At 42.7% G+C, this 27,843-nt stretch overlaps 2 protein-coding genes across 4 annotated transcripts; one reads left to right on the top strand and one right to left on the bottom strand.

Moving 5' to 3' along the window:
- Positions 1-104: 104 nt before the first annotated feature.
- Positions 105-1,349, bottom strand: Rnf113a (ring finger protein 113A). Its single transcript, XM_070039812.1, has one exon. It carries the CDS (start codon positions 1,179-1,181, stop codon positions 150-152), a length of 1,032 nt encoding a protein of 343 aa, XP_069895913.1. The 5' UTR covers positions 1,182-1,349; the 3' UTR covers positions 105-149.
- Positions 1,350-6,918: 5,569 nt separating this feature from the next.
- Positions 6,919-26,567, top strand: Akap14 (A-kinase anchoring protein 14). 3 transcript variants are annotated; one of them, XM_070039814.1, is made up of 7 exons: positions 15,712-15,788; positions 17,461-17,514; positions 19,783-20,012; positions 20,103-20,194; positions 22,407-22,586; positions 25,646-25,698; positions 26,402-26,567. In XM_070039814.1, the coding sequence occupies exons 3-7, from the start codon at positions 19,793-19,795 to the stop codon at positions 26,484-26,486; spliced, it is 630 nt and encodes a 209-aa protein (XP_069895915.1). In that variant the 5' UTR covers positions 15,712-15,788; positions 17,461-17,514; positions 19,783-19,792; the 3' UTR covers positions 26,487-26,567. The 3 variants fall into 3 exon arrangements, with proteins under 3 accessions (XP_069895916.1, XP_069895914.1, XP_069895915.1); XM_070039815.1 differs by lacking the exons at positions 15,712-15,788; positions 17,461-17,514 and adding an exon at positions 6,919-7,099; XM_070039813.1 differs by lacking the exon at positions 17,461-17,514 and having other exon boundaries at positions 15,709-15,788; positions 26,402-26,555.
- Positions 26,568-27,843: the final 1,276 nt, after the last annotated feature.

The following is a 27,843-nucleotide window of genomic DNA, read 5'->3' as shown; positions in this document are numbered from 1 at the left end:
AAAATTCAGGTAACACCCACCTCGAAGCATTTAATCCACGACCCTCCATCACTACCTATCTTCTCTGTTAGTTTTCTAAAACAGAAAGGACACGGAGTCCAAAATGAACAGCGAAATATTTATTTTGACATTGGAGAATAATGTTAAACCTAAGTGATGGGAATCGGACCTTCCTCGGGGTCTTCTGGGAAATCAGAAGCATCATCCTCCGTCGTGGCTCGATGTTTTCCCAGTTTAGCAATCAATTCTTTGGCAGGATTGAAGACGCCATTGGTCTGCTGGTCACAGACATAACAGCGTGGGGTCGTGCGGAAATGCTGCAGTGCACAGCTCTCGCAGAAATAATGCCTGCACTTGGTGACAACTGGGTTTTGGAAGGTCTGGCGACAGATGAAACACTTGAATGGTATTTCGTCATCATCGCTTCCCACTTCGTAGTTTTCGTCCTCGTAGATACCATAGCGACCCTCATCAAGCTCACGTTCGATCTGCCACCCGTGCTTGTAATCTGAACGGTCGTGGAGGAATTTGCAGCTATCTCCGAAGCCGCAGAAGCCAGTCTCTTTGTAGTCTTTACAGATGTCGGGCTGGTAATCCCAGCGTACCGTGGCACGTAGGTGCTCGGGCGCTCGGATGGGGCCCTTCCTCACCATGCCGGAGGAGGCATTGCCCATGGATGTATCCTTGGGTTTCATGAATTTCTGGTAGTTATTGATTCCCCGATAGATCTTGTCATCTTCCTTGCCCCTCAGCTCCTCCTGGATCTTCTGGCTACGCTCAAAGATAGACTGTGCGTCACGTTCCTTCTCTGTGTCCAGCTCGTATACAGCTGTCGCTCCCATATCTTCTGGCCCCACGGGTTTCGCAGAGCGGGTGGACTTGTAGACCACGCCGAGGCTCTCGGGCGCATTTTCCTCTTCCTCCTCGCTACTTAGTGTACCGTAGGCTGCTTTGGGTTTGCCGCTGCCCCGCGTTTTCTGGATCATTGGATTGTGGGTCGCCCGCTTCTTCTCCGGTCGAACCACAGTGCTGCCTTCATCGCTGCTGCTGCTACTTTCTCCGGGTTCCGGCTCACAGATCCGCCGCTTTCTGCGGCCTGCAGCTCCTTTCCGCACAGGCTTTTTGAAAAGGAAGGTACAGACCCGGTCTGTCGACTTGCCTGGTGAAAGTTGCTCTGCCATTTGCGAGTCTCAGAGCTTTGAAACTGATGCGGAGTGCAAGGTGGCCCCGAGCCCCTTCCCTAAATGCCGTCTGCTTTGCCGTAAATCAGAGCGGAGCGAAAAGAAGCTGATCTATGAAATGCCGGAAAGCGAGTGCAGCTGCGCGAGCGATAGTACCTTTTTGAGCCTTGGCGGACCCCGTCTCTTCTCGCGAAGACGTACGTGGCACCGCCCCTCTCGCGTGGTGTCGCGGGGTTTGCGGAGAAGGTAACCGTAGTTCGGTCACCTTGCAGGCGTTGGAGGAAAGGATTTGGATCTAAATAACCGGTCCGGGATGTGGTTCGAGATTGTCCCGGGACTGCTCATCATGGGCGTGTGCCTGGTCATTCCGGGAGTGTCCACTTCTTACATACATAAGTTCACTAACGCAGGCAAGGTAAGGCGGTTTACCGGCGCGAGGCCGACTCCGCTGCCGGTATTGGGGGTGGGGCGACCGGCAGCGCAGGCGCTCTCCAAGGTGCCCGTAGGAAACCACATCCTTTAGCCACAAACAGCTAGTTTTGGGCTTGCAAAGACCGGGCGCCGAGCTGAGTAACGACTCGGGATCTGGAGCGGTAGATTTGACGTAGGTCCAAATTCCTAGGACAACGAGAATCTTGTCGCTCCTTCTGACCTCAGATCTCCGTTATTGTTGACTTGGGTTTTAATTTCTCACATCTACATGTCTATACATTTCTTACTTTTTTTCCTACCCTTAGCTCCTCCCCTTTTCTAGACTTATGGTCCTAGCCCAGGCTAGCAAATTTTATGGTCTCAGTCTCTCAAGTGCTGGGATTACAAGTGTACACTACACCTATTTCTCCTATACCTCCACACACACTTAAAATTTTCCCCTACTTTATTTTTTTTTAATTTAATTTAATTTTATTTGTGAACATACTGTACAGAGGAGTTACAATTACGTGGGCAGGATAATGCGTACATTTCTTACCAAGCATTGCAGCCTCCTCCTTTGTTTACCCTTCACATCCCTTCCCAGCCTCCCCCCTCCCCCCCAATCCCAATCCTTTGACTCCCCCCCCCCCACCGACGTTGTAAAGCTCATTTTGGACATGACAACTTGTACTTCTCATTGTTGCAACAGGTCCACCTGTATCCTTAAACAACTGGTTTTTCCCCATCTCCTCCACAAGTTATACTGACATCAAATATAGTGAAAGCAGGGGTTATACTGTGGGGGAGGGACATACAAAGCAACAAAGAGATAATCTTATAAATGTGTTAGAAACACATGCATGAAAGAAAAAAACATTAAAATACACATCTAAGGGTTCATTTTCCTGACATCACATTATCTGACCTTTTCCGCTTGACTCATACATATACTAGATATTGCAAATAAGGGAAACCATGGGACCTATGTTTCTTTTCCCCTACTTTATTCTGCAGGGAAATCACGTAAGGATTTTCACTTTCCACTCATTATGATCTAGTTTTACGTTGGTTTGCTTTTTGGTTTTGGCATTGTTCTTCAGTGTGATCTACCTTTATTGTTCCTTAGGATCACAAAAGGCAACAATTTACACATATTAAAACACAAGAAAATGGGGGGGGCGGGGGGAGGATGGGAAGGGGAGACAAAAGAGGACTACAATGCTTGATAAGAAATGTACTCACAGCCGGGTGCCTGTGGCTGACGCCTGTAATCCTAGCTACTCTGGAGGCTGAGATCCGAGGATCGAGGTTCAAAGCCAGTGTGAGACTCTTATCTCCAATAAACAACTAGAAAATCGGAAGTGGCGCTGTGGCTCAAGCGGTAGAGCTCTCTCCTTGAGCTGAAGAGCTGAGGGACAGAGCGCAGACCCAGAGTTCAAGCCCCACGACCAACAACAACAACAACAAAGAAATGTACTCATTATCTTGTAATTGTCGCCCCTCTATAGGGCATTTTCACAATAAAATAATTTTTTAAAAGGTTCAAAAAAAAACACAAGGAAAAAAATGATGTTTGTAAAAATAAGAACTGTAAATGTCCCTCCCCCACAGTATAACCCCTGCTTTCACTATATTTGATGTCAGTATAACTTGTGGAGGAGATGGGGAAAAACCAGTTGTTTAAGGATACAGGTGGACCTGTTGCAACAATGAGAAGTACAAGTTGTCATGTCCAAAATGAGCTTTACAACGTTGGTGCGGGGGGGGGGGGGGGGAATAGGATAATAGGATTGGGATGGGGGGGAATAGGATTGGGATGGGGGGGAGGGGGGAGGCTGGGAAGGGATGTGAAGGGTAAACAAAGGAGGAGGCTGCAATGCTTGGTAAGAAATGTATGCATTATCCTGCCCATGTAATTGTAACTCCTCTGTACAGTATGTTCACAAATAAAATTAAATTAAAAAAAATAAAGAGATATTATAACAACAAAAAAAAAAAGAACTGTAAGAAGACAGCTACCACATATTTTTTTTCTTGGCAGTATTAGGGTTTGAACCCAAGGCCTCACACTTACTAAGCAGGTGCTCTACCCCAGAGCCACAATCTTAGCCACAGGATTTTTAAAGTTAATCCTAAATTTTAGTGGTCTAGTTTTATTTGTTAGATTTTGGTTATACATTGGCTTTTATTTTAGTCTAGTATTGCCTTTTATTACAGTGATGATGATTCTGTTTATCTAGTTTGTCATCTTTTTTTGGGGGGAGGGAGTGGTCCTGAGGCTTGAATTCAGGGCCTGTACACTGACCCTGAGCTCTTGTTGCACAAGGCTAGTGCTCACTTCTGGTTGGGAGGTGGTTAACTAGAGATAACGTTCTCATGGATTTTCCTCCCAGGGCTGGCATAAAGCTACCATCCTCAGATTTCAGCCTCCTGAGTAGCTAGGAGTATAGGCATGAGCCACCAACATCTGGCTTGTCACTTCTTGGAAGTTGTAAAATCCAGGGCTGGGAAGGTGGCTCAGGGGTAAATGCTTACCTTGCATGCATGAGGCCCTAGGTTTGATTCCTTAGCACCACATAAGCAGAAAAAGCCAGAAGTGGTAGAGTGCTAGCCTTGATCTAAAGAGCTGAGGGACAGTGCTGCCCAGGCCCAGAATTCAGGCCCCACGACCAACCAAAAAGAAAGAAAGAAAGAAAGAAAGTTGTGAAATCCGACTTCTAGGCCATCTTTATAAACTGCAATACTTGTCTTCTATTTGAAGGAAAAAAGGATGACCTATTTTCCTTACCACTGGGCTGTAATGGAAAGAGATAGACGTGTCTCTGGAGTCAACCGTTACTGTGTGTCCAAGGTAAGATGACTCTGATGGTTGTTATCTACCAGGATTATGGTGGGCTCTGGTGATGCGTTGGGAAAAATAATACAGTACTTTTTTTCTGCTTTTTCTGCTTATGTGTTGATGAGGAATTGAACCCAGGGCCTCATGCATGCTAGGCAAGCACTCTACCACTGACCACCTTCCCAGCCTTCATAGTACTTACTTTTCATTTTCTGATAGTGAAGTGAGCACCCTTACATATATGATGTCTTTTTTTTTTTTGCCAATCCTGAGGCTTGAATTCAGGGCCTGGGCACTGACCCTGAGCTCTTGTTGCACAAGGCTAGTGCTCACTTCTTTTGCTCAAGACAAGCATTCTAGCACTTGAGCCACAGCACCATTTCTGGCTTTTTATGTTTATGTGGTACTAAGGAATCAAATACAGGGCTTCATGCATGCTAGGCAAGCACTCTACCACTAAGCCAGATTCCCAGCCCCATCTTTTGTATTTTTATTTTGTGAAATATTTGCCTTCCTTTACCTTTTCTAGTTTTGGGGTTTTTCCTCCTTTTTGGTTTGTGGTTGCTCTTTCTATAATCTGGATTGTTTTCAAAAAGTTTTGTGTATGGCAAATATTTTATAGATGAGAATTCAGAGGGTCAGAGTGAATGAATAATACTATAAAGGTTCAGCCTAGGTAACTTGTCTCTTAGCATTGTGCTATTGAGAACCAAATTTAATGAACACAGATACTAAATAGACCCCTTAGTTGCAGTTTTTCTTTCAATGATTTCAGTACTCATTGTTAAAAATAGTGCATACAGGGTTTGGTAATCTCTATGGGTACAGATTATCTTTTGGGAGTTTTAGAACATACCTGTGCACATAATGGGGGATGACCACATATAGTTATCTAGAGCTGTGTTTCTCATAGTAAGTCCCACATAATTATCAGAATCACTTGGCATGTAAAGACTTCTCTCAAGTTGATTCCTCCTGCAGCACCAAACTTTAAAAAAAATTTTTATTGTTATTATAAAGGTAATGTAAAGAGGGCTTACAGTGACATAAGTCAGATAAAGAGTGCATTTCTTTTTGGACAATGTCACCCCCAAACTTATTTTAATAACCTGGAAGAAACGTCACTATTGTTGATTCTGAAGTATTTTGATTGTGAACTGAGTAAGATACAGTAGGCCTTTTTTGTTTTAGTTTTTGTTTTTGTTTTTGGGTCCAGTCATGGGGCCTGAACTCTGGGCCTGGGCACTGTCCCTCAGCTCTTCAGCTCAAGACTAGCGCTCTACCACTTGAGCCATAGCACCACTTCCAGCTTTTTTTTTCCTGCTTATGTGGTGCTGAGGAATCGAACCCAGGGCCTCATGCATGCATGGCAAGCGCTCTACCACTGAGCCACCTTCCCAGCCCCAGTAAGCCTTTTGAATGAATGAGTAGTGTAGTGCTTACTGGGCAAAAGTTTTGAAATTTAGTCTCTGTACTTGAATTCTGGCTCTTTTACTTCCTTACCAATCTAAGGAAATGATTTTTGTTTTAATACAATGTAAGCAAGTAATTTTTAGATCCTCTGTTTTTCCATTTGTAAAAAAATGGAATGAGAATAATAGTGTGTACTGTTTATTGGCAGTTGCTGTTTTTGGGGGGACCGGGGGTGTTTGTTGTAGGGCTTGAGTTCAGGGCCTGGGTGTTGTCCCTGAGCTCTTTTGCACAAGGCTAGCATTCTACCCACTTTGAGCCACAGCTCCACTTTTAGTTTTTGAGTAGCTAATAGAAGATAAGAATCTTATGGGTACTTTTCTGCCTGGACTGGCTTTGAACCTTGATCTTCAGATCTCAGCCTCCTGAGTAGCTAGGATTATAGGCATGAGACACTGGTGCCCAGCTTATTAGAAGTTACCTTGTCAAACAGATTTTTTTCCTGATTTTTTAGGGAACTTTGTATAAGGATCCAGCTGGTAAATAGTTGCTTGACTTTAATTTTGATTGTGGTGGGGGGAGGGTCTTTTTGTACAAAGCAATATGTTAAGAAATGTAAAGTGGAATCATTATAGATTCTTTAGTGATTATAAAATTAAGTTAAGCCGGGCGCTTGTGGCTCACGCCTGTAATCCTAGCTACTCAGGAGGCTGAGATCTGAGGATCGCGGTTCAAAGCCAGCCCGGTCAGGAAAGACCGTGAGACTCCTATCTCCAATAAACCACCAGAAAACCGGAAGTGGCGCTGTAGCTCAAGTGATAGAGCGCTCGCCTTGAGCTGAAGAGCTGAGAGACAGCGCCCAGGCCCAGAGTTCAAGCCCCACAACCGACCAAAAAAATTAAGTTAAATTGCATATTGTTTCTGTTAGAGAAACGTGGGATATGAAATTATTTTCTGTAATAGAAAAATTGTTCTATGACACTGGAAATAAAGAATATGATATATCTAACAGGAACAGCATTTTCACAATCTCCTTTTTAAACTGTTTTTCAGGGCTTGGAGAACATTGATTAAGGAAGCAGTTTCCTGATTGATGCAAAAATGACTCAGTTATAGTCATCAGCTCTTGCTAAATGGTTATGCATTATTCTATGTAATGCTTAACAAATAAATAAACATCAGAAGCATAATATCAGAGGCATTTCTTTTTTTATTATTAAGTTGTTATACAGAGGGTTATAATTCCATAAATCAGGTAATGAGTACATTGCTTCTTGAACAATGTTGCCTCTTCTTTCACTTTCCCCCAGTTTCTCCTTCCCATTCCAGCCCCCAAGTTACATAGTTCATTCTTTACATAGTGTATATTGAATACCATGACTGCATTTATCAGAGGCATTTCTTTTGAAAAATGTTTTTTACTGTCATTATAAAGGTAACGTACAGAGGGGTTACAGTTACATAAGTCAGGTAATGAGTGCGTTTCTTTCTGAACACTGTCACCCCTTCCCTCACTTTCTCCAAGTTTTTCCTTCCTGTCTCCACTCACAAAATTCTGTATGGTTCATTTTTAACATAGTATCTAGTGAGTACCATTGCTACATTTGTTCACCCTTTGTCCCTCCATTTCTTTACCTCCCCATTATCCTCCCAAGGATAGATAAATGAGCAATCACAACAAAAAGAAAATAAAAGAAAAACAGCATTGAAGAAAAAACCCTCTTGTTTTATTTCCTGGAGTTCATTTTATAAATATTATTTTATGGGCTGGGAAGGTGGCTCGTGGAAGAGCGCTTGCCTTGTATGCTCGAGGCCCTGGGTTCAATTCCTCAGCACCACATAAGCAAAAAGAAAAAAGCCGGAAGTGGCGCTGTGGCTCAGGTGGTAGAGCACTAGCCTTGAGCTGAAGAGCTGAGGGACAGCGCCCAGGCCCAGAGTTCAGGCCCCACGACCGGACCCAAAAAAAAAAATATATTATTTTATTTTATTTATTTATTTATTATAATTTTATTTTTATTTTTTGTGAACATACTGTACAGAGGGGTTACAATTACATGGGCAAGATAATGAGTACATTTCTTTTTTTTTTTTTTTTTTTTTTTTTTTTTTTTTTGGGGGGGGGTCCGGTCGTGGGGCCTGAACTCTGGGCCTGGGTGCTATCCCTCAGCTCTTAAGCTCAAGGCTAGCGCTCTACCACTTGAGCCACAGCACCACTTCTGGCTTTTTTCTTTTTGCTTATGTGGTGCTGAGGAATCAAACCCAGGGCCTCAGGCATGCAAGGCAAGTGCTCTACCACTGAGCCACCTTCCCAGCCCCATGAGTACATTTCTTATCAAGCATTGTAGCCTCCTCCTTTGTTTACCCATCACATCCCTTCCCAGCCTCCCCCCGCCCTGTAAATATTATTTTATATGATCACATGCACATAGGCATTGCACCTTTGTGTTCCTTCCCAGAGGCATTTCTTCAAAAATCTATACCAAATCAAGCAGTCTACCTAATGTAGCTTTATTACCTTTATAAAATGCTAGCAGACAATCCCATCAATGCTTGTGAACTTATATAGTGTATACCACTCACCTATCTGCGTGTAGCATCTAATACTTCATAGATACTTTTAAACATTGTAATAGATTGTGTATGTGTGCTTGTGCATGTCTGTACCAGAAGAAGGGCCTGAACTAAGGGCTTAGGTGCTATCCCTTAGTTTTTTTGCCCAGGGCTGGTGCTTTGCTGCTTGAGCCACAGATCTATTCGTGGATTTTTGTGTCAGTCCTGGGGCTCGGACTGAGGCCTAGACACTGTCTCTGAGCTTTTTTGCTCAAGGTTAGCACTCTACCACTTGAACCACATCTCTACTTCCAGCTTTTTTTGGTGATTAATTGGAGATAAGGGTCTCATGGGCCTTCTTGCCCTTTCTGGCTTTGAACTGTGATCCTCAGATCTCAGCCTCCTGAGTAGTTAGAATTACAGGCGTGAGCCACTGGCTCCCAGCCATTCCAGGGTCTTTACTGGTTAATTGGAGAGTTTCCTGGTCTTTTCTACTGGGACTGGCTTTGAACTTTGATCCTCAGATCTCAGCTTCGTGAGTATCTGGGATTATAAAGCAAGAGTCAACAATAGTTTTTGTGTTTTTGTTTTGTTTGTTTTTAACGTTTAGTCAGAGATTGCTAGGATAATGTGTGTGTGTGGGGGAAGTTGTGTATTTTCCTCTAGTTCCTTTTCTAAGTAGTCAATTTTTTTTTTGCCAGTCCTGCAGCTTGAACTGACCCTGAGCCTCTCTAGGCTCAAGGCTAGCACTCTACCATTTGAGCTACAGCACCACTTCTGGCTTTTTCTGTTTATGTGCTACTGAGGAATCAAACCCAGGGCTTCATGCATGCCAGGCAAACACTCTACCACGAAACCATTTTCCCAGACAGTCCCTGAGCTTCTTTTGCTCAAGGCTAGCAATCTACTGCTTAGCCACAGCGCCACTTCTGGCTTTTTCTGTTTATATGATACTGAGGAATTGAACCCAGGGCTTCACGCATGCTAGGCAAGCACTCTACCACTAAGCCACATTCTCAGCCCTATATCATCAGTGTTTAAAATTCCAGTTAGGGGGCTGGGATATAATTCAGTGAGAGAGCTGTTGCCTAGTATGTAAATGGCTCTGGATTGGAGCACTTGATTTTTTTTTTTTTTTTGGTAGGTCATGGGGCTTGAACTCTTGGCTCTTCACCTTTCCCAGGATAGCCTGGTGGCCTTCTTCACTTGAGGCAATTTCATTCAGTGACATGACTCCTGCCTGTAATCCTAGCTATTAAGGAGGCTGAGATCTAAGGATGGCAGTTTGAATCCAGCCCCGGCAAGAAAGTCTGTGAGACTCATCGAATTAACAAAAAGCTAGAAGTGGAACTGTGGTAAAGCGCTAGCCTTGAGCACAAAAGCTCAGGGACAGTGCTCAGGCCCAGTGTTCAAGTCGCAGGACTGGTAAAAAATAAAAATAAATAAAAAATAAAAATTCTGCCCAAACCCAAAGGGCCTGTGTTTGAATCGGACATTTCACTGTCCTCTGCTTTGACTTGATAGTTATTTTTTCATGTCAGCACCTTGTCTTCCCAAACAGGCTGGGTCACTGAGAGCAGGAAGTGTGCCTTAGCTTTACTTCACAAGTCTACCACCTGACACTTTACAGGTACTTACACTGTTTGTATTGGTTAGACTTTATATCCAGAATTTGTCCACATCTTGGCCTTGGGGTAGCCAGCAAAGTTCCAGCTGTGGAGTTTAATAAGCTCTTGCTTCAAATAATTTTTTTTTTTGCCAGTGCTGGGGCTTGAACTCTGGGCCTGGGCACTGTCCGTGAGCTTCTTTTTGCTCAAGGCTAGGGCTCTACAATGAGCCACAGCATCACTTCTGGCTTTTTCTGTGTATGTGGTACTGAGGAATTGAACCCAGAGCTTCATGCATGCTAGGCAAGCCTCTACCACTGAGCACATTCCCAGCTCAGAAGGTTTTTTTTTCTCTCGTTCAGTCTTGGAGCTTGAACTCTAGGCCTGCGCACTGTCCCTCAGCTCTGCAGCTCAAGGCTAGCGCTCTACCACTTGAGCCACAGCGCCACTTCTGGCCTTTTCTGTTTATGTGGTGCTGAGGAATCGAACCCAAGGCCCCATGCATGGGAGGCAAGCACTCTACCACTGAGCCACCTTTCCAGCCCATTTTTTAAAAAATCTGCTGAAAAATAATCTCTCCTAGCTCTACCATGAAAGCATTTAACAACATTTTCCACTAAATGTGCTGGTGTTTACCACCTAAAATCCCAGCTGTGCAGGAGGCAGATATGTAGGAGGATAGTGGTTGAAGAGCAGCTTGGGCAAAAGTCCTGACACTATCTGAAAAATAAAGCAGAGCAGGAAAAAAGCAAGCAAACAAAAGTAACAAAAACAAGACACTTTTTTGTGTGTGCCAGTCCTATGGTGTTGAACTGGGCCTGGACACTGTCCTTTTGCTCAAGGCTAACACTACTACTTGAGCCACAGTGCCACTTCAGGCTTTTTCTGTTTATGTGGTACTGAGGAATCAAACCCAGGGCTTCATGCATGCTAGGCAAGCACTGTATCACTAAGCTACATTCCCAGCCCCCGCAAACCATGCACTTTTCCTTTGCTAGAATTGACAGTAATTCTCGCATGATTAGCAACCACTCCATTCACATAGCATGGCTCAGGTCAAGGATTCTGAGATTTGGGAATGTCATGGAATAATAAAGCTGAATTCTGGCACAGGGTCAATAACTTTTTGTTTCACAAGTTATGACCATTTAAATGTATGCCATTTAAAAATATCCTTACTATTTTAACAATAATGCTAGGAATAATACCTAACCTTTATAGAGTTTATAATATACCCAGCATTGTTCTCTTTGTGTGTGTGTGTGCGTGTGCACATAACACACACATACATATGCATATGCTTGAGCCTGCGTCTGTGTACACCTGTGCACCAGTCCTGGGGCTTGAACCCAGGACATGAGCACTCTCCCTTAATTTTTTTGTGCTTAAAGCTAGTGCACTACCACTCGGGCCACAACTCCATTTTTGGCTTTTTGGTGGTTTATTGAAGATTAGAATCTCATGGACTTTCCTGCCTGGGCTAGCTTCAAACCAGTTCTCAGATCTCAGCCTTCTGAGTCGTTTATCGTATAGACTTTAGTCACTGGCATCCAGCCATTGTTCTCTTTTAATCCTCTTCTGAAAAAAGCAAACAAAACCAGCTAGTCTATAGGGGCTTCATGGTGCATGCCTATAATCCCAGAACTCAAGAGGTAGAAGTGGGAGGATTATGAGTTTGAGGACAGACTGGTTTTTAAGATTTTGTCTCAAAAAAGGAAAATATAGCCAGCTGCTGATGGCTCACACCTGTAATCCTAGCTACTCGGGAGGCTGAGATCTGAGAATCACGGTTCAAAGCTAGCTTGGGCAGGAAAGCCAGCGAGACTCTTATCTCCAATAAACCACTCAAAAAACTGGAAGTGGCACTAAGACTCAAGTGGTAGAGCACTAGCCTTGAGCTGAATTGCTGAGGGACAGTGTCTAGGCCCAGAGTTCAAGCCCCACAATCAACAAAAAAAAAAAAAAAAAAAAGGAAAGTATTCTAGGTGTGGGAATGTGACTCAGTAGCAGAATGCTTGTATAGCGCATGTGAGGTCCTACATTCCAGCCACAGCACCACAAAACATCAAAACCCTCTTCTTTAAATATCACCCCCATTTTATAGACAAGGAAACTGAGAAAGAAAAGTGTGAAGTAAGTTGGTCCTGACTCTGTGCTGCTATTCATTATGTTATAGTCTCTCATGCTTGACTCATGTACACACACAAATCTTTTTTTTTTAATTTATTTATTTATTTTAATTTTTATTTTTTTTTATTGTAGAGATACTATACAGAGGGTTACAGTTACATGAGTGAGGTAATGAGTACACTTCCACTTCCTCTTGAACATTGTTACCCCCTCCATTGTTTTCCCCCTACCATCCCCTCCCTCCCTCCCTTCCCCAAGGTTCTTTTTTTTTTTTTTTTTTTTTTTTTGATCGGGATTAAGTGATTACTTAATTTCCGGAAATTCACAGTATTGTGGAATAATGATGCTCATTTAAAGTCACAAGTTCATTCTAACTTTCCTGGAGCAAATTGTCTATCACAGTCTGTAATATATAACGGTGCTCATATGTTATATACCATATATGTGATCAGCAGCATGGGGATATTTAGTAGTGGTTCAACCAGATGAGTGGGAGTTCTTTGTTTCTTAAGTCCTGTTAGTTTTGTCATATCACCTAACATTTTGGATTCATCATCCACTTATCAGGGAGACCATGTACTGTTTGTCTCTTCGTTCTTGGCTTACCTCGCTCAACATGATTCCTTCTAGCTCCATCCATTTCCCTGCAAATGCCATTATTTTGTCATTTCTAATGGCTGCATAATATTCCATTGTGTATAGATACCACAATTTTTGGATCCATTCATCTGTGGTGGGGCATCTAGGTTGTTTCCATCTCCTAGCTATTGCGAACAGTGCTGCAATAAACATGGAGGTGCACGTGTCCTTGTATATTGGTTCCTGTTGTTCAGGGTAGATGCCTAGAAGTGGTATGACTGGGTCGTAAGGGAGGTCAATCTTTAGCTTTCTAAGGACCCTCCAGACTGCTTTCCAAAGTGGTTGTATGAGTGTACATTCCCACCAGCAGTGTAATAGCGTTCCTCGTTCTCCACATCCCCTCCAGCATTTGTCGTTGGCTGATTTGTGGATGTGGGACATTCTGACTGGGGTAAGGTGGTATCTCAGGGTTGTCTTTATTTGCATTTCCTTCACCACCAGGGATGATGAACATTTCCTCATGTGTTTCTTTGCCATTTTTATTTCTTCATTTGAGAAGTCCCTCTTTAGTTCCCTTGCCCATTTAGTAATTGGTTTGTTGGGTTTGGGAGGAATTAGTTTCTTGAGTTCCCTGTATATACAGGATGTTAACCCCTTGTCTGATATATTGCTGGTAAATATTTTTTCCGAATTAGTTGGTTGTCTTTCTAGCTTGGTTGTGATAGCTTTATCTGTGCAGAAGCTTTTTATTTTAAGGTAGTCCCATTTGTCGAGTCTCTCTCCAATTTGTTGTGACCCTGGGACTCTGTTCAGGAAGTTCCTTCCTGTGCCTATTAGTTCAAGTGTCTCTCCTACTCTGTCCTGCAGTAGTTTCAGAGATTCAGGTTTAATGTTAAGGTCTTTAATCCATTTTGAGTTGATGTTGGTGCATGGTGATAGGCTGGGGTCCACTTTTAGTTTTCTGCATGTGGCTGCCCAGTTTTCCCAGCACCAGCGGTTGAAGAGGCTGTGTTTCTTCCATTGTATGTCTTTGGCTCCTTTGTCGAATATCAGCTGGCTGTAGGCCTGTGGATTTATTTCTGGATCTTCTATTCTGTTCCATTGGTCTTCGGGTCTGTTTTTGTGCCAGTACCATGCTGTCTTTGTTATTATAGCTCTGTAGTAGAGTTTGAAGTTCGGCATGGATAGCCCTCCCATATTGTCTTTATCCCCTAGAATTGTTTTGGCTATTCTAGGTCTTTTGTTGTTCCATATGAATTTTTGGACTGTTTTCTGTATTTCAGTGATGTACGTCATTGGGATTTTAATAGGAATTGCGTTGAATTTGTATATTAGTTTTGGAAGTATTACCATCTTTACTATATTAAGTCGGCCTATCCAGGAGCATGGGAGGTCTTTCCATTTCCTAGTGTCTTCTGCAATTTCTTTCTTTAACTTTTTATAGTTCTCATTAAATAGTTCTTTTACATCTTTGGTTAGGTTAATTCCTAAATATTTTATTTTTCGGGAGGTTATTGTGAATGGGGTTGCTCCCTTTATTTCCCTCTCTTCCTGTACATTATCAGTGTATAGGAAGGCAACTGATTTTTGTGGGTTTATTTTGTATCCTGCTATTTTGCCAAAGTGATTTATGATTTCTAAGAGTTTGGGGATGGAGTTTTTGGGATCGTGGAGGTATAGTATCATGTCGTCTGCAAAAAGGGATAGTTTAACTTCTTCTTTTCCTATGCGGATCCCTTTAATGTCTTTTTCTTGCCTTATTGCCCTGGCTAAGGGTTCTAGGACTATATTGAAGAGGAGTGGAGACAGTGGGCATCCTTGCCTTGTTCCTGATTTTAGGAGAATTGGTTGTAGCTTTTCCCCATTAAGTATAATATTGGCTATTGGTCTGTCATAAATGGCTTTTATTGTTTTTAGAAATGTTCCTTCTATTCCTATTTTCTCCAGAGCTTTTAGCATGAATGAATGTTGAATTTTGTCAAAGGCCTTTTCTGCATCTGTAGCGATAATCATGTGATTCTTGACCTTGGCTCTGTTGATATGTTGGATTACATTTATTGACTTACGTATGTTAAACCATCCCTGTGTCACACACAAATCTTAAAGAACAGTCAGACACAAGGGAGGTCTTCAATCTCAGAATTTGAAAGGGAAAAAGAAAAAGATCCCTGAAGCCAGCCAGCTCTGGGTTTAACAATTGGGGCATTTTTTTTTTTTTTGCCAGTTTGGGGGCTTGAACTCAGAGCCTGGGCATTGTCCTTGAGTTTGTTTTGCTCAAGGATAGCACTGTACCACTTGAGCCACAGCACCACTTCCAGCTTTTTCTGTGTATGTGGTACTGAGGAATTGAACCCAGGGCTTCATGCATGCAAGGCAAAGCACTCTATGGGCTGGGAAGGTGGCTCAGTGGTAGAGTGCTTGCCTTGCATGCCTGAGGCCCTGGGTTCGATTCCTCAGCACCACATAAGCAAAAAGAAAAAAGCCGGAAGTGGCGCTATGGCTCAAGTGGTAGAGCACTAGCCTTGAGCTGAAGAGCTGAAGGACAGCGCCCAGACCCAGAGTTCAGGCACCATAACTGGACCCAAAAAAAAAAAAAAAAAAAAAAAAGCACTCTACCACTAAGCCACATTCCCAGCCAGGCTGGGAATTGACACTGTGCCTAGGTTTGTTGAAGTGTAATATGAATGTATAGCAATTGTAAGTAAATGACCACATGGTGACAGGATTCACAGTGCATGTGAGCTGAGGAATATCTCATTACTGGTCCTGACAGAGTCCTGCAAGCTCATTTGCTGGAAAGAAGCTGGATTTAATTCCTCCAGCTTAGGCCTGTTACAGGTCACATGATTACTGTGGTTGGCCCTCCCTGCCTTGCCTTCCTTTCTCCCACTTTCCTCTTTTAGGAAGCAAGACAGCTGATTATTTCTGAAACTGAATTTTGCTTCCCATTGGTTGAAATTGGTGTTGCCCTGGCAGCACTTGTAAACATTCCGAGAACCTTGAATCAAAGTTGCTAAGAGACTCCTGAGGCTTCCTCAACTACTGCTCCTACTGCTTCAAACATATCCACTCACTCAGGTATTGGGGTTTCTTAAGGATGGGGAGCCCTTAAAAATGTTCTGATCTGGTTCTCTATAATTATCACTCAGACCCAAAACTTGACCTACCCTCATTTCTTCCCATCCATTCTGCCCACCTATTAGGAAGGGAAGGGAAGAAAAAAGAACTAGGAGACGCTAGTGGGAGGGATGCTCAAGAAAAATGTGTGTCCACAGATGTGTGAAGATAAAAACAGCTGCTCTCTGAGCCCTGATCCTCACCTGCCCCCTCCTATTGGAGCACAGTCTCCCTGAAAAAGGTCTTAAGGTTGTCTTCCATGCATAAAGTCCCCATGTCATTTGCTTGTTATAGCTCACAGATTTGGCTTCTACTTGATTTATCAATAGACAATTTGCTGAAAGCTAAGTCACCAAATGGGCAATTCCACAAAGGATCAAGACACTGTATGGATTATTCATCAAAGTCTCCTAATGGGAGCAATTTCTAAAAATCCTTTTGTGGGGTTGTCTAGTTGGTAGCAAACTGCTTTGGCCAAACAGGCATGGTGTGAGGGCCATGGGGACACAGTTTTTCAGTGGTAGCGGCATTTAGATACACTTATCACCTATCCTTTAGCCTTTTCTTGCTCTGGCATACATACCCTAGATAGACCCCATTTCCCTTAGCATCTGATCCTGTCTACCCATAAGATGCAAGAGGGAACTGAGGCAGAGGCAAACAGAGCATAAAATGCTAATATCAAGGCCTAAATTATTCAGAAGGCATTTAAATTATTTTTGGGTTGAAGGCCATAGGAACTGGTTTCCTTTTGCAGTATGGTGGAGCAATCATGACAAAGAAGGAAACAAGGGTGTCCTTCAAGAAAGAGAGCAGGGGGTGTAGGGGGAGGTGGCTTAGTGGTAGAGTGCTTACCTAGCATACATGAAGCCCTGGGTTCGATTCCTCAGTGCCACATACACAGAAAAAGCCAGAAGTGGTGTTGTGGCTCAAATGGTAGAGAGCTAGCCTTGAGCAAAAGAAACTCAGGGACAGTGCCCAATCCCTGAGTCCAAACCCCAGGACTGGCAAAAAAAAAAAAAAAAAAGAGTAGCTCTGGAGGCCAACCTGGGCTACATAGTAAGACCTTGACTCTAAGAAAGAGAGCGGGTACATGCTGGATTGCAGATGAATATGTGAGAGCAGGACTCCACTGCCCTCCTGTCTTCTTTTTCTTTTTTTCTCTTGGTATAGGTACTGGGGCTTGAACTCAAGGCCTGGATGCTGTCCTTTAGCTTTTTTTGCTCAAGGCTAATGCTCTACCACTTGAGCCACAGCTCCACTTCTGGCGTTTTGGTGGTGAGTTGGAAATAATAGTCTCATAGACTTCCTTGCCTTGGCTGGTTTTGAACCAAGATCCTCAGATCTCAGCTTCCCGAGTAGCTAGGATTATAGGCATAAGCTATTGGAGCATGGTCTCAAATGTTTTTCTCAATGTGATAAAACTTAGGTCATACCAGGCATCCTGAATAGAGTAATTAAAAAAAGCATGCCTACAAAAGGAGGATGCTCATTAATTATCTACGAGGATTTATTTTTTTTGAAGTGTTAACCAAAGTTAGTACTTACAATAAAAAGAAAAGAGTAAGAATGACATACACAAGCAGACAGTAACTTCTTGAGTTTCTTTTCTTTTCTTTTTTCTTTTTGTCAGTTGTGGGGCTTGAACTCTGGACCTAGGCACTGTCCCTGAGCTCTTCAGTTCAAGGTGAGTGCTCTACCACTTGAGCCACAGAACCACTTCTGATTTTCTGGTGGTTAATTGGAGATGAGAGTGTCACAGACTTTTCTGACTGGGCTGGCTTTGAACTGTGATCCTCAGATCTCAGCCTCCTGTGTAGCTAGGATTACAGGCATGAGCTACCAGTGCCCAGCTTGAATTTCTTTCTTTTTTTTGCCAGTCCTGGGGCTTGAACTCAAGGCCTGGACACTGTCCCTGGGCTTCTTTTGCTCAAGGCTAGCACTCTACCACTTGAGCCACAGCACTATTGCTAGCCTTTTCTGTTTATGTGGTACTGAGGAATTGAACCCAGGGCTTCATGCATGTTAGGCAAGCACTCTACCACTAAGCCACCTTCCTAACCCCTTGAATTTCTTTCTATCTTCCTCTCTCTGTCTCTGTCTCTGTCTCTCTCCTTCCTTCCTTCCTTCCTTCCTTCCTTCCTTCCTTCCTTCCTTCCTTCCTTCCTTCCTTCCTTCCTTCCTTCCTTCCTCCTTTCTTTCTTTTTTTTGTCATGGGACTTCAACTCAGGGCCTGGGCACTGTCCCTGAGCTCTTTTTCTCAAGGCTAGCACTCTACCACTTTGAGCCATAGCACCACTTCTGGTTTCTTGGTGGTGAATTGGAGACAAGAGTCTCATGGACTGTTATGCCTGGGCTGGCTCTGAGCCATGATCCTAAGATCTCAGCCTCCTGAGTAGCTAGGATTACAGGCATGAGTCACCAGTGCCCTACTACATTGCCTTTATAATAACAATAAGAAAAATTCTTAAAGAAACTCAAGCTTAGCTGGGTGCTGGTGGCTTACATCTGTAATCCTAGCTACTCAGGAGGTTGACATCTGAGGATTGGTTCAAAGCCAGCCCAGACAGGAAAGTCCGTGAGACTCTTATCTCCAATAAACCACCAGAAAACCTGAAGTGGTGCTGTGGCCCAAGTGGTAGAGCACTAGCCTTGAGGTCAAGAGCTGAGGGACAGCGCCCAGTCCCAGAGTTCAAGCCCCATGACACAAAAAAGGCAATGAATATCTAGGATATGTCTAGGACAAGCAGAAAAGTCAAAAGCTATGTACATATGACCATATAAGATGATGTTAAGTGAAATGAACCCCAAGATAGGGACACAAGAGTTTTTTTTCTTGCTTGCTACTTTATTTTTAATGTATTTAAAATGTACTATGTGATTTTTTTTTGTTTCTCTTGTATGTTGTTCCCCTACAGTATAACCCCTATTTTCACTGTATTTGATGTTGGTGCCCTGCATTTTGTATATACATTTTTCTAATTTGGGGAGGGGAAGGGAAATAACAACATGCTAAAATAAGGATACAGGTTGACCCATTGTAACAATGAGATATACAAGACACTATGTTTAAAATGAACTTTACAACTTTACAATTTGGGGAGGGGGAGGGAGGAGTTGGGGAGGTGGGGAGGGAAAGGATGGTAGGGGAAAAACAAAGGAGGAGGTAACAATACTGGATAGGAAATGTACTCATTACCTTACTCATGTAATTGTAATCCCTCTGTACAGTATTTTTACTTTTAAAACATATTTTAAAAAGGCAATGTACAGAGGGGTTATAGTTATATAAATCAAGTAATGAGTACATTTCCTTTTAAACAATGTCACCCCTTCCCTTACTCCCAGTTTTTCTCTCCCAGTTTTTCCTTCTTGTTGCCATCTATAAGTTTTATAGTTCATTTTCAACATAGTGTCTAGTGGGTACCACTGCTACATTTATTCACCCTTTGTTCCTCTATTTCTATTCCCCCTTACCCTCTCAAAGACATAAACAAACAAGACAAAAGAAATGATAGCAAAAACAACAGAGAAAACCCTCTTTGTTTCCATTTCCTGGAGTTCATTTCAATAAATGGCATTGTGCCTTTGTGTTCCTCACCTAAGAATATCCTCCTTTGTATAATTTATCATGTCCTGGTATATTTTAGATCTAGCTTCCACATATGAGAGAAAACATGCACCATTTGTCTCTCTGAATTTGGCTTACTTAACATGATTTGTTCTAGGTCCATCCATTTCCCTGAAAATGATATGCTTCAGGCTTGTTTTGTTTTTTGTTTTTGTCAGTCTTGCGGCTTGAACTCTGGGTGAGGGCATTGTCCCTCAGCTCTTCAGCACTCTACCACTTGAGCCACAGTGCCATTTCCTTCCTGTAAATGACATATCTTTTTTTTCTAATGACTGTGTAAAATTCCATTGTGTATAGGTACCACATTTGAGTTTCTTTATCTAGGTTAAAAAAAATGGATAGGCCAAGAAAGTCCCCAAAGAAGAAGAAGGTAAAGATAAAGGACAATGGCTTTAAAACCAGTAGTAAAACAAAGATGGCTACAAAGGACAAAGGGACTTCAATGGATACAGTAGACAAGAATGTGTTAAAGCAACAAGACCAGAGGAGTGTGACTGAAATAGCTCTGGCTTTAGTCAAGGAAGTCATTGCTGCTGCTGTTGAGTTTATCCAAGGTAGGAATCCTATGTGGTAGTGTAAAGATTTGTCCCATTATGTAATCACAGCCTTTTGAGCCAACTCACTAATTTATCCTTTGTTTTCAGATTCTCAAAGTCCCATCAAAAATGTCAAGTGGCTCACTCATGGTGAATTCACAGCAGAAAGATGCCGGAGACAAATTCATAAATATGTCTCAGTAAGTTTGCTACTCCACTTTGTCATACTGAGAGTCAGGAACAATAAAAAGGCTCTTGCTTGATCAAAAGTTTAAGATCCAAGCCATAGCTCATGCCTGTAATCTTAGCTGCTTAGGAGGTTGAGATCCAAGGATCACAGTTCGAAGCCAGCCCGGGCAGAAAAGTCCATGACACTCTTATCTCCAATTAACCATTAACCAGACAATGGCCAGAAGTAGAGGTATGGCTCAAGTGGTAGAGTGCCAGCCTTGAGTGAAAAAGCTAAGCAAGAGCATGAAGATCTGTGTTCAAGCTCCAGTGCATGTATAAAAAGAAGAAAACAAGAAGCTAAAAGCTATGTACAAGTCATGACATAAGATCACCCTGTGCCCAGTTCTACACATGCCGTCACTCTAGAAGTGGGGTCTGCTGAGTAGGCACCTGGCATTTCTAATGGGGGTTTTTCTGCAAGCTTATCACCCAGGATCTACCACACATCAGGAAATGTGTGCTGTGTGCAAGCACTGCTAAGCACTTCATTATATATTATCTCATTTAATCCTCACAACAATCTGAGTAGGGGGGGCTCAGAATGTGGCTTAGTGGTAGAATGCTTGCCTAGCATGCTTGAAGCCCTGGGTTCAATTCCTCAGTACTGCATAAACAGAAAAAGCCAGAAATGGCACTGTGACTCAAGCCGTAGGTGCTTGCCTAGCATGCTTGAAGCCCTGGGTTCAATTCCTCAGTACTACATAAACAGGAAAAGCCAGAAGTGGCACTGTGACTCAAGCGGTAGAGCGCTAGCCTTGAGCAAAAAGAAGCTCAGGGACAGTACTCAGGCCCTGAGTCCAAGCCCCAAGACTGCAAAAAAATTTCTGAGTAGGCATATCTGTGTGCCCATTTTACAGATGAGGCTGCTCAAAGCTCACAATAATTGAGCCATTTGTCCAAAGCCTTTCTGATTAAACAGCAAATTGAAGTTACCTTTTAAAAAAATTGTGGTGTGTGTGTGTGTGTGTGTGTGTGTGTGTGTGTGTGTGTGTGTGTGTGTGTGTGTGTGTGTGTGTGTGTGTGTGTGTGTGTGTGTGTGTGTGTGTGTGTGTGTGTGTGTGTGTGTGTGTGTGTGTGTGTACATGCTAATCTTAGGGCTTGAACTCAGGGCCTGGATGCTATTGAGCCACAGCTCTACTTCAGGCTTTTGATGGTTATTTTGGTGGAAAGTCTTATAGGTTTTTCCTGCCCAAGCTGGCTTTGAATCACAATCCTCAGATCTCAGCCTCCTGAATAGCTAAGGTTACAGGCATGAGCCACTGGAACCTGGCTAAGCATTAAGGGACATGGAACTTCCTATTGCCTGACTCCTTTCTGTTCTGATCTTGATTGCTTTGTTTGTGCCAGTCCTGGGAGTAGCACTGTCCGTGATCTTTTTTGCTAAAGGCAGTGCTGTACCACTTGAGCCGCAGCTCTCCTTCCAGCTTTATGGTAATGAGTTGGAGAAAAGAGTCTCACAGACTTTCCTTCTCTGGTTGGCTTCAAACCTCATTCCTAAGATCTCAGCCTTCTGAGTAGCTGGAATTACAGGCACGAGCCACTGGTGTTTGGCTCTGATTTTGTTTTCTGAACCGTCCCTTGTTGCAATCAAGTGAAACCAATTTTCACAAATGCTTGAAACCAGCTGCATTGCTTTCTAGTCAGACCTATAGGTCTATATTAATTATTTCTCCTTTAGCTATTCTCACCTCCCAAGATAGTGAGTAGTGTGTAGTGTGTGGCTGGTACCTATTTGCACAAACACATTAGGTGTCTGTGCAGCCCCCAAACCACATCTCAAATGATGTTTGCCTAATTGCCTTGTTTTACTTCAGCCCCACCTTTCTTTGCTCCACTCTGCAGATAATTAGGAATTGATTCTAGCTTGAATCACAATAAGAAAAAATTGTGAGGAGCCAGGTGGTGAGGGCTGACACCTGTAATCCTAGCTCCTCGGGCTGGAATGTGGCTCAAGTGGTAAAGTGCTTACCTAGCTCACTTGAGTCCCTGGGTTCAATCCCCAGTAGTGGAGAAAAAGGTCAGTGCTTCAAAACACTAACCCTGACAGATACACACTGCCTTTATTGATGCCACTAGAGCAGCAGAAGTGTGCTTTTCTTTCTCTGACAGCTTCTCTGTCTGTCTGTCTGTCTGTCTGTCTGTCTCTGTCTGTCTCTGTCTCCTTTTTTTCCTATGAGACAGAGTTGGGAGAGTGAAGACCGCTGGGTATGCTGCACAACTCTTGTTAGGAGGGACGACATAGTTCACAGCTTCCGCTATATCTACTGTGTGCGCTGGAGCGTCCCTACTGCTCTGAAGCCCATGCCACGGGTCAGTGCCGCGGCCTTCTTCATTGTCAAGGTGAACAAGAGAAAACCTCCGGTAAGCTCTGCTTCTCCTGCCTACCCCATGCCCTACAGCGAGGCTGCAGTCACTGGCTGACCTCTCCAGTCCAGGTCATCCAGTCCAGGGACCTCATACTGATTCCCTCATCTTGCATGGTCTATCTCAGCCGATTACTCTCTCCTCTATGACATTGTCCTCTGTGTGGTGTGGGGGAGCACGGGTGTGCGCACACACTAGGGCCTGAGAGCCATCCCTTAGCTTTTTGTTTGTTTTGTCCATTATGGGGCTTGAACTCAGGGCCTGGGTGATGTCCCTGAGCCTCTTTGTGCTCAAGGCTAGCACTCTACCATTGAGCCGCAGCGCCACTTCTGTTTTCTTTGAGTGATTAATTGGAGGTAGTAGTCTCACAGGGACTTTCTGCCTGGGATGGCTTTGAACCACGATCCTCAGATCTCAGCCTCTGGAGTAGCTAGGATTACAGATGTGAGCTACCAGCGCCTGGGTCCTTTAGCTTTTTAGGCAAGGCTGGCACTCTGCCACTTGAACCACTGCTCTACTCCCAGCTTTGAACTGCTTAATTGGAGATAAGAGTCTCAGGTATTTCTTTTTTTACTTTTTATTGTTATTCTAAAGGTGATTACAGAGGGATTACAGTTATATAAATCAGGTAAAGAACATATTTCTTTTGGGACTTTATTACCCCTTCCCTTGCTCTCTCCGTTTTCCCCTCCTGTCTCCACCCACAGGTTGTATTGTAGTTTCTTTTCAACATAGTGTCTAATGAGTGTCACTGCTGATGAGTGTCACTTCACCCTTTGTCCCTCCATTTCTGTGCACCCCTTACCCTCCCAAAGACAAATAAACAAGACAAAAAAGGAAAAAACCTTGTTGTTTCCCTTTCCTAGAGTTCATTTTATTGCAAAGGTGATGTACAGAGGGGTTACAGTTACATAAATCAGGTAGTGAGTACATTTCTTTTTTTTTTTTTTTATCTTTAAGTAGTTGTACAAAGAAGTTCCCATCCTATGGAAAGACTTGGAAAAAATTATATTACGTAAGCCAGGCCCAAAGAAACATAGGTCCCATGGTTTCCCTTATTTGCAATAACTAGTAGGACAAGCAAAAAAGTTCAAAAGCTATGTACATATGACCAGATAAGGTGATGTTAAGCAAATTGAACCCCAAGATAGGGATACAAGTGGTTTTTTTCTTGCTTGCTATTGTTTCTAACGTATTTATAATGTACCATGTGATTTTTTTTGTTTCTTTGTATGTTCCTCCCCCACGGTATAACCCCTGTTTTCACTGTATTTGATGTTGGTGCCCTGCACCTTGTATATACACTTCTCTAATTTGGGGAGGGGAAGGGAAAAAACAAAATGCTTAAATAGGGATGCTTAAATTGTAACAATGAGATGTACAAGACACTATGTTGAAAATGAACTTTACAATTTAGGCAAAGTAGGGGGGTGTAGTTGTGGAGGTGGGGAGGGAAGGGATGATAGAGGAAAAACAAAGGAGGAGGCAACAATGCTTGATAGGAAATGTACTCATGTAACTGTGACCTCTCTGTACAGTACTTTTACAATAAAAAAGTATTAAATAAAAAAGGAGTTCCCATTTTACAAAACAGTATATGAATACAAGGTGTCTAACAAAATTGTCACCCATTGCTCCTAACCCATCCCTTCTCTCACTTGTTTTTTTAATTGAGATTAGGTGAGTACATAAACGTCACATATTTCACAGTATTGTAGAATCGTGATACTTAAAGGCACAAACACATTTTAACCTTCACAAGGCACATTGTCATTATCATTGTCTATAAAGTTTGTGAATTCTATGAGCTTTGACAATACAATTATTTCTTGCACATCAGGTGATGATTACATTTCTTTCCTTTTGCTTAGTGTAGGCTGTTCCTTCTTTCCCTCTCATTCCTCCCTTCCCATCGCTGTCTTTGGGTTGCTTAGTTCATTTTCATCTATGTCCAGTGCAGCTGATGGGCCCCTTTGTTGTTTGTTTTTCTGTGTCCCACTTTTTTTTTTTTTTTTTAATTTCGACCGTGGGGCTTGAACTCTGGGCTTGGGCGCTGTACCTCAGCTCTTCAGCTCAAGGCTAGCGCTCTACCACTTGAGCCATAGCACCACTTCCGGCTTTTTTCTTTTTGCTTATGTGGTGCTGGGGAATCGAACCCAGGGCCTCAGGCATGCAAGGCAAGCGCTCTACCACTGAACCACCTTCCCAGCCCATGTTTCCCACTTATTCTGCATCCTCCTCCTAGCTTCCCTCTGTTGTGCGCATATATGTGGTCAAGAACATGGAGTCATTTAGCAATGATACAACACAATGAGTGAAGTCCTTTGTTTCTCCAGTCCTGTTTACTTTCTCATATCCCCTTGCATTTTGGCTTTAGCATCCACATATCAGGGAGACCATGTGCCATTTGCCTCTTTGCTCTTGGCTACTTGAGCGGACACAGATGGGAGGATTGAGGTCTGATGCTGGGAAAAAAACCATCAGCCACTACCTGACAAAAAATGTAAAGCACAAAGACTAGGGATATGGATCAAGTTGTGGAGCACCTATCTAGCAAGCACAGGGGCTTGAGTTTAAACCTCATTACTAAGACAAAATCTTCAAACCTTGTTCATCTGTACAATTCCCTTCTGATGTCACTCCTAAGAGGTAGCTTGACAGCTGAAGAATCTGGAACATGTAAAGAAGCCACATGAGGGTTTGGAGGCATGGCTCAGTTGGTAGGAGTGCTAGGCAATGAGCAAAAAAGCAGCTATAGTACAGAGTTTGAGCCCTGGGCTCGGACCAAGAAATAAAAGCCAAATGACTCAGTATTGCTTCTATTTATGAGAAGCACAGCCTTGGCCAACTTGTCTCCCATTTAGGGAAGTGGATTAAGGTATTTAATCTTTTGCAGAATACATTTTCAGTGACAAAGAACTACCACGTATAGACTCTCGGGTTTATAATTGTGATCAATTATGGAAAATCAAGAGTATACATATGTACATAAGGAGCAAAGATATTAAGGGTTGGTCTAATTGTCCTAGACTGACAGTTCTCCTTCTCTCTTGTAGGAAATGCCTATTGATGTCAAATATTTCCTTGAGGGCCAAGCATTAGTTCAAAGGTAACAAACTATTTGGGGATTTATTTTAAAGGCACAAGGGAAGGTCATCATATTCCAGGAATCCAGCAGGATTAACTCATTATAATAGACTTAAAATATGATTCTGCCATTGTAAAAAATTGTTTTCCTTAGCACTTGGTTTTTCAGGAATGAGCTTGAGGAAAATTGCTGGAGATGGGTGGGGCAAAGAGGGTCATGTCTTGTTTCTATAGGAGACTTGAAAATCCTATGGAATTAACATATATATATATATATATATATATATATATATATATATATATATATATATAAAACTTTTTATTAAGCTTGTTAAAACTCTCATTGACTGGGCTTAAGGAACAGTAAAGAACATACACAGAGCCAAGTGTCGGTGGCTCATGCCTGTAATCCTGGCTATTCAAAAGGTTGAAATCTGAGGAGTATGGTTCAAAGCCAGCCCAGACAGGAAAGTCTGTGAGACTCTTATCTCCAATTAACCACCAAAACGATAGAAGCGAAGCTGTGGATCAAGTGATAGAGCACTAGCCTTGAGGACAAAAGCCCAGGGACAGTGCCCAGGCCCTGAGTTCCAGGAATAGCCCCCCCACCCCCCGGAAGAAAAAGAAAAGCTTCTTATTTACTAGGAATGTAACAAAAAAGGAATCCCTGACCCAACATTTTGTTTGATTTAAAAAGTTTTTGGTGTGTTTTTCTCCCTCTATAGACCCGGAACAATTCGCTTTCGAGAACACTGGCTGAGAGAAATTATTGAGACCAAGCATCAGTTAATGGAATCATTTCCCATCTAATTCAACATGTTTAAGGATTGTGCCTGTAATCCAAATACATTAAAAAATACAACACACATTAGTCCACAGAGTATTTATTGAATCATAAACTTGTGGCATACCACTCGGCTGGATTTATTTTAAAATTATTTAGTTGTACAAAGAGGTTACAGTTCTCCAAGTCAGGTTAAGTACAACACCTTGATCAATGTTACCTTTTTCATTTTTCTCTCTCCTACCCCTCAGCTATATTTTTCTAGTTTTATTTGCCACTGTGTGACTTCTATGACATGAACTGAAGAACCAGTAAGTTGTTTTCTACTTCTTAAAAGTCTTATCACTTTGCCATCTCTTTAGGGTCTTGCAAGTACAGAGCTTAGAGTTGCTGAAGCACAACTGCCAGACCAAAAAACTACTCCCTACCCACCTCCACCTCCCTGTCTGCCAGCCCCCTCCCCCCCCCCACCGCCCCACCCCACACACTGAGGAATAACAAAATGGCAAAAGTTATGTAGCTCAGAATATAGTCTGAAGGGTTCCCCTACTCACAGACTGCTTCATTTATGGTCAATGAAGCCTCAGACAAGATACTCATGATCCCATGCACGTGATACATACCATGGTACCCATGATGGCAGAAAGATGTCTTGAGGACAGGGAAGCAGTGAAATAAGGATGGTTTAATCACCACCCTTATATACTTCTGGTCATGTTCCTACCCTGACAGATCAGCACTGTTTGTACCTTCCTTGCTAAGTTCCCTTGCCCAGCTGCAAAGTTTTAATATACCAAGACAAAATTACAATTATACACATTGATTACTCTCAAGGACATCAGAATGTGTATTTACATAGAGAAGCACTGGGAAGGAACACAGAATACTAAAGACAATTGACATGGCAGGACTGCAATTTTTATTTGTGCAATAAATGAGGGGAAAAAAAAATCCTATCATAGCAACAGGTGAGGAGGTGAGAAACTAGGTAAGTCTCCATTTTTTTTTTTTTTTGTTGTTGTTGGTTGTGGGGTTTGTATTCTGGGTTTGGGTGCTGTCTCTGAGATTTTTTGCTCAAGGCATTTTACCACAGCACCACTTCCGGTTTTCTGGTGGTTAACTGGAGATAAGAATCTCATAAGACTTTCCTGCCTAGGCTGGCTTTGAATCATGATCCTCAAATCTTATCCTTCTAAATTGCTGGGATTATAGGTATGAGCCACTGGTGCCAGGCCAATTTGTTTTTGTTTTTGTTTTTTTTTTAAAGTACAGTAACCTTGGGTTATGAGTCAGGTGACACAGTTTGAGACAGAAACACTTGTAAGCTGAAAATAAAATACATTAGCCCTTTTAGTCTTTCCTTCTCTTTCAAAAATATGCTAC

The sequence above is a fragment of the Dipodomys merriami genome, unplaced genomic scaffold, assembly GCF_024711535.1.
Source record: "Dipodomys merriami isolate MVZ:Mamm:240054 unplaced genomic scaffold, mDipMer1.0.p SCAF_3, whole genome shotgun sequence".
Lineage (NCBI taxonomy): Eukaryota > Metazoa > Chordata > Mammalia > Rodentia > Heteromyidae > Dipodomys > Dipodomys merriami.
The sequence above is the reverse complement of the archived record's forward strand: the minus strand, read 5'-3'. Positions and strand labels throughout refer to the sequence as shown.